Raw genomic sequence first — 12784 nt, 5'->3', positions numbered from 1 at the left:
TTGCCACTACTTGTTGGGCTCTTCAAAGGCCTATTATATTTATTAGTAAACTTAATCGAGGAAAACCCATTTATAAAGGTGATTTTATCCGATATACTATAGAGCCCGTTTTATAAAATACGCTAAACAAGTTTAAGTTTTGAACATATGTATTTTTGATGATATTTCATTTGTAAAAGTTTAAAATTTAAAAAATAATTTTATTTAAATACTTTTTATATGTATATAATAGATTATTTATAAAAGTTAAATATTTATTTTAATTTTTCACAAAATCATCATTATACATATCTTTTAAATTATATTTACTTAATTAAAAATAAAAATAGTCTCAAAATAAAATTGGTTAACGAGACTTGGCATAATAGTAAAGGAGTCACAAAACAGCTGTGAATTTTGTTACCTAGGTTCGAATCTCGTGTTCACTCGTGGATTACAGACATAAACGATTCAATCATATCCGACAAGATTAAAGATAAACATATGCACATAGACATAAACAGTAGCTTAACCGGATCAAGGTTTAAATTGATAGAAACTTAAACGAAGACTAATACCGTTTAAGTTAACGTTTTAGATAATTTTTCTGATTAACTCTGTAATAATTTTACCCTTAACCTAAAAAGATAATTTAAAAATTTCGAATATAATTCAGCTTCTTGACTACAAAACTAGTGAAAAGTATGCGAGACTCAAACGAGAGAGTTAGACTAGACTCCCATTGTAGTCGTTCTTGTTTTCATTTCCTATTTTAGTATACTGGATATCAGTCCTAAAAATTAGAGAACCATAATATTTTGAGGTAAATTTTGATTAAAAATATTTATACAATTTGAGAACCACATGATTTATTTATATTAATTCTTTGAAGTTTAGAAAATAATAGAGCAAATGTTTCACTGAGCTATGAGCTATCTCCATGACCGACCAACCAGATTTGTTATTATTTTAAAATAGGAGTAATTCATCTTTGTAGTTTCTAAATTTAGACGTAAGAGACCTATTCTTTAGCATTTCTTTCTACTATAAGAAAACCTAACTTTGGAGGGTATCAAAAGCTAAACATATAGTAAAACACAACTTTTTTGGAACCAAACATAACACAGCTTGTGTTTTCGACGTTTTCTGACAGTGAAGATGGTGATGGATAGAGAAGAGAGGAGAAAAAGAATAATGGAAAGAGGATCAGATCGTTTAGCTCTAATCACTGGCCAAGTACATAACTTTGATCCTTCCTCACCGTCGTCTTCTTCCTCATCATCAGATTCACACCAACGTACATTCAGCGAATCTTTCATGCCACAGGCTCAATCTCGTCATCTGATTCAAGAAAGCCCGTCTCTTAAGTATCATTTCAAAGGTAAACAAATTTACATGTTATAAATAATGTTTTATTAGCAATTGAAATTGTAATAATGTTGTTGTTTTAGTTTTGTAATTTGTAAACTCAAAGCCAAACATAAACAAAACAAAAACTTCATTTTGCATTTTACAAATCATATATTTTAATTTAGTGCTTAGTAGTAAACATCATTAAATAATTGCACTCAATAGCTGAATTGATCAATAGTTATTGTACCTAATGTATATTCATGATGAATGCAGAGGAAGTAAAGGCAAGAGAAGAACCAAAACTCTCGACCATAGTTCACAAACCAATAAAAAGTGAACCAACAGAACCAGAAGAAGCAAGATCAGTGAAGAGTCAGCGACCTAGGAGTTCCTTCAGCTCCAAGAAACTCAATGCTAGCATCATAAGCTCAGAAAGAAGTCGGAGTTTAAGCTCCCTCACAATAGCTGCGTTTGTGATTTTACTCCCGGGATTTAACATCATAAGATCAGACACGATCTTAACTATGAAACCTCTTTGGTTGCTTCTGCTTACTGATTGTGCTATAGTAGTGTCTCATCTCACCATGGAAGTTTCTGGAGGAGGATCGAGTCATGAAATTGAAGAAGAAGAAGTTAAGAGTAAAAATGGTAATAATGGAGAGAAATGGTCTGATGCAGAGAAGCTTCTAGAAAGAGGAGTTGTTCTGTATCGAGCTCTTCGTGGAATGTTAATAGATTGTAGTCTTTATATGGTGGTTGTTATCTGTGGAGCCTATCTTACATGATTTTTTTCCCAGTTTTTTTCTTTTTGATTTTTTTTTCATAAAATAAATATAGTGTTTCTAAAAGACCTAATATTTGCTTACGCAATTTTCGATTTGGAACTTGTTTGAGCACTTAGTTTTGACTTGTAACTATTTTTAAATCAATTCACTCAGCTTTTTGGGGATATTTTCTTCATATTCATTTCGGTTTCTTGTAGTTCCAGCTCATTTTCTGCTAGAGCGCCAACAATGATTTAGATTCTAGAGTTGTACCTACTGCGGGGGCGATTGGTTCGACTGTGGTTATGAAAATTTAGCTGTAATAGTTTAGCTGTAGGTAAGTTTGTTGTAGCTGCAAGGTTGTTGCTGTAGATTTTTTTATAGAGATTTTTGTTGTAGTTAAATTTGTTGTAGTTGTAGATTATATGTTGTAGATATTTCAAAATAAAATATATGATATAAATATAAAATAATTATTTTTATCAACTAAAATAGTTTATATTAATGATTTTTATAAATTATCAAAGTTTACTGTTATTTAAAATATGATATAGAAATAATAGTTTATGTTATTTAAAATATTTAAAAGTTTTGAAAACACCTAGAATTGAAGTAAAATATTTATAAATGTTTTTATTATGATTATCTAATTTATTTGATATCATAAATAGTTTTTTTCATTTTAAAGCTTCTACAGTCTATAAAACAAGGATGTAGGTTTTTTGCCTAAAAATCATAAGAAAAAAATTTGCTTTAGATTTTTTTGCTGTAGCTTTAAAAATAAATCTAAAGCATGATTGGTAAAAGTTAGTAGTAATTTGTTGTACGCTTTGACTAACAAAAATAAAGCTAAAACATGATTGGTAAAGTTTAGTGCTTTAAAAATAAATAAAGCTAAAGTAGGAAGATAAAGCTGAACCAATCACCCACTGCATTCCTACTCGTTCTATATTTTCTCTGATTAATTAGTTTTACTACAAAGTAGTATAGCGATAAAAAAATTATCTTTAGTAAATTATTGAAAAGTAGGCCAAAACTTATAAAACCATATCCAAAACTAAGAAAGAAAAAGCTAAACTAGATTACTACCCGCCCCAAAAGACGGAAATTGATTTGTCAAATTTCAATTAATAATATATGGTATATATAATATGTGTATATAATATTATATATATTTTGTGTAACATTTATATATATATATATATATATATATATATATATATATTAGACATATATATAATATTTTATTAATATATATATAGAATTTAATAGTGTTATAATTTGTGTTGTACTTGTTATTAGTTTGTATTTAATCTTATTTTATTTTTAGTATAATAATTTGCCTTGTCACACCTTTTACCTTTTAACTTATACACATAGTTATACCTTTTTTCAAAAAAAAACTTATATACATAGTCTCGTAAAATGTAATATATAAAAATACATATTTAAAAAAATCTATTGACCATATGCCACTATTATTTGTTGTTTGAACAAAAAAATCATGTTCTTGTATAACTGTGTATGTTGTTTGTATAACTGTGTATGTTGTGATATGATGTAGGTGAAGAGTAAATATATGGAAGTAAAGTTAGTGATACGAACATGAGTCTATGTTGGTCTATGCCACAATTATTTGGTTTTTGGAAGATCAATGAGCATAAGCATACACGGTCTTTGTATGCTTACGTTGTAAATGAGTCGGATATTATAGAACTCGTTGATTTAAGAGTGATTCAGTTTTATATGATCTAATTAGGGCTGGGCAAAAAATCCGAACCCGAAAACCGAACTGAACCCGATCCAAAAAAGTAGCACTGAACCCGAACCAAAATTGATTAAATATCCGAACGGATTCAAAATTTCGGTATTTAAAGAACCGAAACCGAACCCGATCCGAACCGAAATATTTTGGGTACCCGAATGTATCCGAAATAAATTTATATACTTGAATATATACATTATTTTTATATATAATGTATATTAAAAATATTAAAAATATATAAGATACCTTTTTAATTTTCCAAAATACTCGGAAAATATATGGAAATAGTCAAAAGTAAATGTTTAAAATAGCTAAAATATACTTAAAACATCAAAATAGTTAAATATCTATTGATTATTTATCCAAATATTCAAAGAAAACTAATTTATGTGTTAAATTAAGGTATTTTGGCATATATATTATGAAAATTTATATGTAATATATTATTTTTCTTATAGATTTTGAAAATTTAAAGTATATAATAAATTTTGAAAATTTAAAAACATTTTAAATGGGTTATCCGAACCCGAACCGAACTCGTAAAGATCCGAATCGAACCCGAACCGAAATTTAAAAATATCCGACTGGAGCTGAAATCTTTGACCCCAAAAACCCGAAACCCGAATGGACTGAACCGAAACCCGAATGGGTACCTGAACGCCCAGTTACTGGTTAGGTTTAACTAATTTATGTTAGTTAAGATTTGGTTTAATTTAAGTTGGTAAGTTGCATTGTATAGGAGACATCATATATTTTAGCAATAATTATGAAAAAGTCCAAAATTTAAGTGAGAACTTCAAATAGTAGATAATTCCTAAATTAATAGATCAGATGCTCCTTTTAATCTTGAGATAAAACTCGACATCACATTTAAGACACACATAATATAACAATACGAAAAAGTTCAATCGAACCTTAAAAGTTTTATTCTTATTAATAAAAGCTTGTATACTACGAATAAATCAGCTTCTCGTTGGATTTTGTTCTTTACCAAAACTAAAATCTTAATTCTCACGGCTGAACTCGAATATATTGCGTAAATCAGTTTATGAATAAATGTTATGTTTTTTTGACTGAAAATAATAAATGTTATGTTCGTATATCATACACGTATTCTAGAGAAGAATTACTTATAGCAGTCCCGAAAACCGTAAAACGAACAATATCATCAGAAGATAAATTAAAAGAAAGTAGATCAAAATAAGAAGTCCCCAAGTAAAATACTATAAATAGTTATTGCCGTTGTGATATATAACCTCAGAAGTCAGAAAGGTAAGTTTATCTAAAGAAGATGTGTGACAAAGAGAAGATCAAAGGGAGATGAAGTGATGTCGTAGTCGGCCCACTCCCACCGCTAATCGTCTCCAATCACTTCTCTCTCAATTCATCTTTATCATATGATTCTACAATCCCTTTTTGTTTCATATAAGAGTATGGTCCACCATTTCATATGGGCTCACATTTTTCAGCTAAAAAACATTTATCTTTATAATCGAGAATCTCGAACCAAAACTCGTGAATGGTCGAGTATTTTTCTGTCATTCATTAGTATCTACAATGCTTAATCATATGTACTGATATCGTAATAGAAGCATTTATGACCAGTTAATGATCATATAAATACGAATTCAAGCCCTGGATTGCTTTTTTCAAAAGATATACTCCATCTAATTCTTTATAATATCAAAACAAATACGTAATTCCTTTAAATTTTACTACTATTAATAATAAAGATCAGGATATTATCCTAGAATAAATTTCTGACCTCATGGTTTTGTACAAATATCAAGACGTGCACCAAAACCATTAACCACGTGTGACGTTTCAAGTTTTTTTGTCTGGCGACGTATCATCTACACAATACCAAAGGATACATATGTAATTAAATATTTTAAGCATGACTAGTATTTATAGCCGACTTCTCATTTATTTTGGTAAACCACAAATACAAAATCTTCAACAAGAACAAGAAGAATCTTTAGTTTTAACTAAAAGTTTGAAACGAACAAAAATGTGCTACAAAAAGATTCTCCAACCTGTTATTCCACCGCCAAAGTTACCGGCGGCAGAAGTGACGGTGACGACGGAGGTGGTAGCCACCGCGAGTGTCCGCGACGATGGCGGTGAAAAGAAGGTGTGTGTGTGTTCACCGTCGAAGCATCCAAGATCGTTCAAGTGTAGGTATCATCATCATGAATATCAATGGCTTCCTTCTTCTTCTTCTTCGTCCTCTTCGTCTTCTTCTTCTTCCCTCCAAAAATGACATATCCATATGTAATCTATAACTATAGTTATATATTCATGGGTATTAGTTAATTTAATAAAAGTATAAATCGTGCATGTTGTGATTTTTATTTATAATCAATAACCATAGTTTATATTCATGGCTATTTGTTAATTCAATCAAGGAATAAATCGTGCATTCTGTGATTTTTAACTTAGAGCATATCCAACTCATTGCTATTTTCACCTCTATAATATCATTTAGAAGTGAAATTGTTCCAACCCACTTCTATTTCTTCCTCTATAATTAAGATTTCTATTTTTTCTCTATTTATAGAGTAAGAAATAGCATTCTTCTATTATTTACTCTATAAAATAGAGATTGCTATTTTAGAGAAATACATTGGATCATATCCCACTTCTATTATACAGTTCCTCTATTTTAGAGATGAAAATAGCAAAATACATTGGAGATGATTTTATAATCAATAAATATAGTTTTATATTCGTGGGTATTGGTTAATTTAATCAAAGTATAAATCATGCATGTTGTGATATTATATAATTTATAAACCATAATCATCGAATCATTACAGAAGAGGATGCTGTTTGATCCCAAAGATTTACAAGCCGACAACAGGAATACGAAATAAGTGGTTACTATGGCTTCTGCTAATTAGCTTATTATTATTACTACTAGGACCGGCCCGCCCTACGGGCGGGATGTAAGAAATGTTGATTGTATGTGAGGATTTTCGAAACGGAAATAAACATATGATCTAATATACCAGAGCACTCCAAGAATGTTTGTGTTGTTGCAGGACACGCAAGTAAAAGATCAGCAGTTCTTTGGAGAGTTGACAAAAAAAAAATAGTTCTTTGGAACTTATTGTGCACAGGAGCAGGAAATGTAACACCAGTTTTTGTCTATCTTTGATTCTATTATGTATTTACCTATATTGTAGATGGTTATTTGTTTATGTTTTATTTTGTTTTATATTTTTAAAATTTTATGTTTTGATTATTTATTTAGTTTTCATTAACTGTTAACTGTTAGCGGTTAGAAATTATTCTACATGAAAAACATATAATATATCATTTTCTCATAAAACTCAAACGTCAACGTAAACTTGATATTTAGAATGTTTTGGCGTAAGTAAAATAATACAATCGATGGTAAAAAGACTATATTGTCAAATATTCCAAGTCCGTAAGAAGGTATTTTGTATTCAAGATGTTCTTTAGTATTTTTATTATTTTGATATGTTTTTGTTTTTATTTATGGTTAAATATTATGAGATACTGTACTATTTTAATTATTATTTCTCTTTCTGTTGTGATTTTAAATTCTAGAAAATATATCTAAAACTATTGTTGTTATTATTCTTAGATCATAAATTTATGTAATCATTTAAAACTATTATTTATATATAGTTGTGATGGTTATACAATTTTAAAATGTTTATTGGATTATATATAGTAAGCAGAGTATAGTTCTTATTGCTCGTGTGGTCTTTAGACTCGAACTATATTTGAATTTCTTGGTATTTTTATTATTATTATAAATTTTATTATTTTAAAAATTAATGAAAAAGTGAATAGTTAAATCTTTATAATTAGACAATTATTTTATATATGGCAAACGTAATGGCTATGCATTGCAAAGCTATGGGTAATCCTATAAATTGTCGATCATTGCCAAAGAAAAATAGTGGATCTGCAATCCATATTAAGTCCATGGCCTCAAGAGCAATTGAAAGATATTATTTTAGTTAAGGTGAGTTCTTACGTAGACCTATTGTTTCAGAAGCATCATGAACTATTTTTCCTTTGAACTGTCTTTAACACCTCATTACTTCTCTAACCACGTAGCAAGTAAGACGCTTTTAGTTAAGAGTTTATAGAGCAACATTTCTACATTTGGTTACTCTATAAAGGTGGGGATTGATATATTACACACACATATCTGACTATATACATTTAGTATATTACACACACATATCTCCTCATTGTTTTATTATATGTTATTTTATTTTAATATATTACACACACATATCTGACTATATACTACATATTAAAAATTAGCAAAAGTATTACGCACAATACAATAACACGTTTATCTATCTCACCAACCGGTTTGGTTCATGAATACACATCTGAACAGCGATGTGTTTGGTTGGCTTTTAGTCAAAGTTGCTCACTTTGCCTATAAAGAAGCAAATCTCCCACCTTTTCATGGCTTCTTCTTGTTTCCTTCGTCAGATTCTTTTCTCTTCTTTTCATGACTTCCATATCGATCAGATCATCTATGACCTATAGACCTTTCTTCCCGCAGAATCTGACTTGCTTGCTCCTTCAGAACTAATGGCCCAGAAGTGGATCCAGGTACAATAACGTCCCATCCCTCAGAACCAAGTGTATGTTTTACCATTCTCTTCCCCTGCATGAAAAAAATAATAATGATCAGGAAGATTTACATAGAAAAGAGTTGACATAAGTGAGAGAAGGAAGTAACCTTCTGTTTCAAGTAGGTCTCTCTCTCGCCACGGTAGTAGTTCATTTCCAATGGCTAAACATTCTTCCTGCTTCCAACCCGATAGACCTACTTGATGAACACCCAAGACCAAAGCATCTAGAGGATAATTCCAGGAGGAAACATTTTATGATTTCACATCTTTCGCCAGTTGAAAAGCTCCTCCCATAGTTTCAAGAGCGTTGAGGAATCTACTCAAAACCATTGTCAAGAGAAGTGAAGCGGAGAAATAAAGCTCAAAAATAAATAAAAAATCTTAGGCAGACCTGCTTAGTAGAACAAAAAAAGCAGTCCTCGAGGCCAATCTCACAAAGGCGCCACTATTCAAAGGTAGCAAACTATATAAATTAAACAAACATCTACATTGATAATGCTGGAATTGAGTTTTTTTTTTAAAGCTCACCTTCTGGCGCATTGCAATGGCAGTATCAGGAGCATCATTTCTTAAGCCACTATTGAGTTCCTTAACAATTGTTTCTCTTAGAGAAGCCAGAGAATGCATAGTTTTAATCAACTCCAAAACATTGGTTGATTCTCCTGTTGCGTCAAGGCGCTGGTAAATATAAAATTTATGCAGTCAAGACTCACGAAAGAGACTGCAATATAACAAACTTTACAATGATGTGATCTATGGACCCATACAGTGAGAGAGCTTACCTCTTTACATTCAAAAAACAGACTGAGAGAAGAAAGACCTCTCTCATCCATAGATATTTTCATAGAATCAAGTTGTTCAGTGAGGCTGCAACAAAAGACACAATGGCGCTATTACCTTCTATTGATAAAAAAAAATAGAGTTGGCTTCAGAAAGTTCCGATGCTACCTTCCAGCATTCAAGAAATCCTTAAGCTCATTATGGAATATTTTGAACTGCTACACAAAGTCTCCACTGTATTTTCCTGGATTTTCAGTGATTCCATTTCTTCTGTTGCAATTAGATCTTCTGGACCCGCATTCCAGTGAAGCTTGTTTTCTATGGTATGCTTGATCTCTTGCTGTAACAAAGATGTGTTAACATGAATACTAATATAGTAACAGGTGAAAGGAGTATTAGTACCTTTCGATTGCATCATCCTAGCCTAAATTCTCTATTATCAGATGCGGAGAAGCTTTCCGTTGGAGATTTAACCGGCACTGCCTCTACAGAAGCCGAAGCAGGCTTCGAAATTCTCTTTGGTGGTTGCAGAATCAGGATCAGAATCGAGAAGCGGGTTTTGACGTACCATTGTCGGAGGAAGGATATGTTTGAATACGTCAGGATGATTTCAAGAGAACAGCGTTCTAAGGAAGAAGATGCAGTAAATTGAGATAGTGTATAATGGAATCAATGAGCACTTTAAGAAGATGATTGTGTAACAGGTGAAAATCAGGCTCTGAGGAAGAAGATGAATCGAAACCCTAGAGTTGGAGCTTCATCGTAACGGCGGAGAAGAGCAGTGCTTCAACAGAAAATGAAACGCTGAGTTTCATGAATGGGACACGTGTCGACGTCTGGATACTCGAATTAGTGACATGGATGCTGATGTGTCAGCAGGAGAGATCCAACCTTACTTTATATAAATAGATTCCAAAAGAAAGATGAAAAATTGATGTTACGTGACTGATTAATGAACTCTAGGTAAGCATCGAGTTATCGAGCGAGTTATGGAAAAAGAACAATTATATTGGATTTACATACTACTTTATGTGTTTCTAAATAAATGTCATTTTAAAGTTGTGCACACGGATTAAAAAATCATTAAATTTTGCATATTTTTCATACAAAAATATTATTATCCATACATCTCGACTAATAGAAAAATAAAATGCAAAATAAAATTAACAAATTTTGCATTGAATTACTAAAACGACACTTATTTTATAACGGAAAAAATCTCTACAACGACACTTAATATTAAACGAAGGGAGTATCATTTAGTTTAGGAAGCACATGGACGTTGATGTAGTATCGGAATTAAATTTTACTATAAGTCGGTCCAAACTAAACAAATCTTTTTTTTCTAAAAAATGATCCTATAAAATGTAGACTGATTGACACAAAATTCAACATTTCTCGAGGCTTAGTAACGGTGGAGTCGGTTTGTTTCATGCATGGTGATGTTAGAGCAGAATAAGACATTAGCAATGCGGTTGACTTTGTAGTCGATTCGTGAAGCTTGGCATACTTGTCAACTATGCGGGGACTAAGCGGACCATAGAGTTGCAATATCCATCAGAATTCAGAACAGTTCTCAAATGTTCTTTGTTGTGAACATGAAAGGAGCTTTCGTAGGCACGAAACACGCGGCTCGGGGCTAACGACCCTGGTGAAGAAATGGTCAATAGCGTCGTTGGAGACTTTGAGCCATTGGTCCACTGTCCACATTCATATGTTGGTTCCAACTTCCAAGCAGTCTTTTCTAGGCTTGACTAGGATCTGCAGGCTTGTAGCTGGGCTTGGACACTAATTCTCATAAAACTTTTTTTTCAAAATAAAAATCGATGTGCCTATTTTATGGAGTAAATCAAATTCTATTCACAAATTAAAATAAAAGTTAAAAACAGATTTTTTAAAAACAAAAAATCGACGTGCCTATTTTATGGAGTAAATAAAATTATACTCGCAAATTAAAATAAAAGTATTATCTTTTTGTTAGTTTGTCTTTCGTATTTTTCTTCACTTTCACTACTAAATGTCTATTTTATGCACACTAAGAAAACCTTTTAATTTTGTTTTATCTCTAATTTCATTATTTCAGGTGATCATTTTTTTCTTTGCTAGTGAATGTTGCTTATTGTGTTAAAGTGTCATGTCACTTAAATAGTTTTTCTCAAAAATACGCTGAGCGTCTAAGATTATAATACTTTAGAATTCTGGTTGATTACTCTTTTGTTGCATTGTAAATTAAATTATTAAGGTGAAAGAAATAAAAAATCTTACAATATAGCAGATGATGTCTCTTGAATCAGACAGGTCTACAGCTCTGACGGGAAATTGTCTGATTAACTGTATTTACTAGAATCCCACATGCCACTTTCGCCTGTTTATCAATCGAAGAATCCATTAATGAAAATAATCAATTAAATGGTGGGTATAATATAAAGTCCTACTTGTCATTAATAAACCGAATAATTGCGTAAAACATGAGTTGAAGTACCTTTAAAGGGAAACGGAAGAACAAAACGCCAAGTTTCCCGTTAGTCTCCGTAACGGTGTCAAATTCGATGTAGCCCTTGGCCAAATCGTGAATCAGGCTAATGACGTCAGCAAACACCGTGACGCCGTCAAGCTGCGTCTCCGCTTCAAGATAAGACGAACCCATAGCCCTCACGTGCCCGCCATCAGAACTCACGTGACCTAACGTCTTCCCTCTGTAACCAATCGCAACGTCAAGCGCCGTGAAGTCAAAAGAGTACACGTCAGCATTGGATACTTTGAGCGTAACGAGCATCGTCATGTCTATAGACGGCACCGGTCGACGGTGGACGTGCACGTGGGAAACTTTGACCCGTTCGATTTTGATGCGTGGATCGGACGGCCAGAAGATGTAGATGAGGATCGAGGCAAAAGATATGAGAAATATAGAGATGATGAAACGGCGTCGTCTGATCGAGGAAGGATGTGATACCTGAACGGCAACGTTTAGATCACGACTGGATGAAGGTAAGGGCTTATATTCCGGTGACGACGGAGTTGTTTCAGGATCTTCATCTCCGGCCATGGCTCATGAGAGATGAGATGTTTGGTAAGGTTCGATGTATAATATATAGTTCCCATGTAACGTGGCCCATGTTGTTTACTTTTTAGTTGTGTGTATAATTAAACTCTATTATTAAATTAGTTAATCATTTGTTATGTGACTTATGTCGAAGAAGAAGAACTCCTTCCTATTTGACTTTGTATTATAGATGTTCTACCTACTCTTTTGTATGATTTGATATTTGTGAATTAATAGAAATCTTAGAAAAAAATCAAACGATGATAAGTAGGAAGTTTTATAGAAAACGGATACAAAAAACTAAACTTTTGTACAAATATCTGAATATGATTTAAATTCTCTGTAAAAACTCGACTAAATCTTACCTAAATGAGTGGTCAAGTGCTCATGCTTATCTATAGTGATATGATGTAAATATGAATAAAAAACGATTACTCAACAAAATATAATGACAGTGTTAGATGTTACT

General features: G+C 31.8%; 3 protein-coding genes across 4 annotated transcripts; 2 read left to right on the top strand and 1 right to left on the bottom strand.

The window, feature by feature from the left end:
- The first annotated feature begins 1079 nt into the window (after positions 1 to 1079).
- Positions 1080 to 2117, top strand: LOC108857022 (uncharacterized). Its single transcript, XM_018630940.2, has 2 exons — positions 1080 to 1360; positions 1606 to 2117. Exons 1-2 carry the CDS (start codon positions 1138 to 1140, stop codon positions 2115 to 2117), a joined length of 735 nt encoding a protein of 244 aa, XP_018486442.2. The 5' UTR covers positions 1080 to 1137.
- Positions 2118 to 5748: 3631 nt separating this feature from the next.
- LOC108857023 (uncharacterized) lies at positions 5749 to 12436 on the bottom strand. 2 transcript variants are annotated; one of them, XM_018630945.2, is made up of 3 exons: positions 11755 to 12436; positions 11538 to 11637; positions 5749 to 6107 (listed from the first exon to the last, which is right to left on the bottom strand). In XM_018630945.2, the coding sequence occupies exons 1-2, from the start codon at positions 12316 to 12318 to the stop codon at positions 11563 to 11565; spliced, it is 639 nt and encodes a 212-aa protein (XP_018486447.1). In that variant the 5' UTR covers positions 12319 to 12436; the 3' UTR covers positions 5749 to 6107; positions 11538 to 11562. The 2 variants fall into 2 exon arrangements, with proteins under 2 accessions (XP_018486447.1, XP_018486443.1); XM_018630941.2 differs by having other exon boundaries at positions 5749 to 6146; positions 11755 to 12435.
- Positions 5873 to 6291, top strand: LOC108857024 (uncharacterized). The gene has a single exon (XM_056986450.1). It carries the CDS (start codon positions 5873 to 5875, stop codon positions 6122 to 6124), a length of 252 nt encoding a protein of 83 aa, XP_056842430.1. The 3' UTR covers positions 6125 to 6291.
- Positions 12437 to 12784: the final 348 nt, after the last annotated feature.

This window comes from Raphanus sativus, chromosome 5 (genome assembly GCF_000801105.2).
Source record: "Raphanus sativus cultivar WK10039 chromosome 5, ASM80110v3, whole genome shotgun sequence".
In the NCBI taxonomy this organism is placed as follows: domain Eukaryota; kingdom Viridiplantae; phylum Streptophyta; class Magnoliopsida; order Brassicales; family Brassicaceae; genus Raphanus; species Raphanus sativus.
The sequence above is the reverse complement of the archived record's forward strand: the minus strand, read 5'-3'. Positions and strand labels throughout refer to the sequence as shown.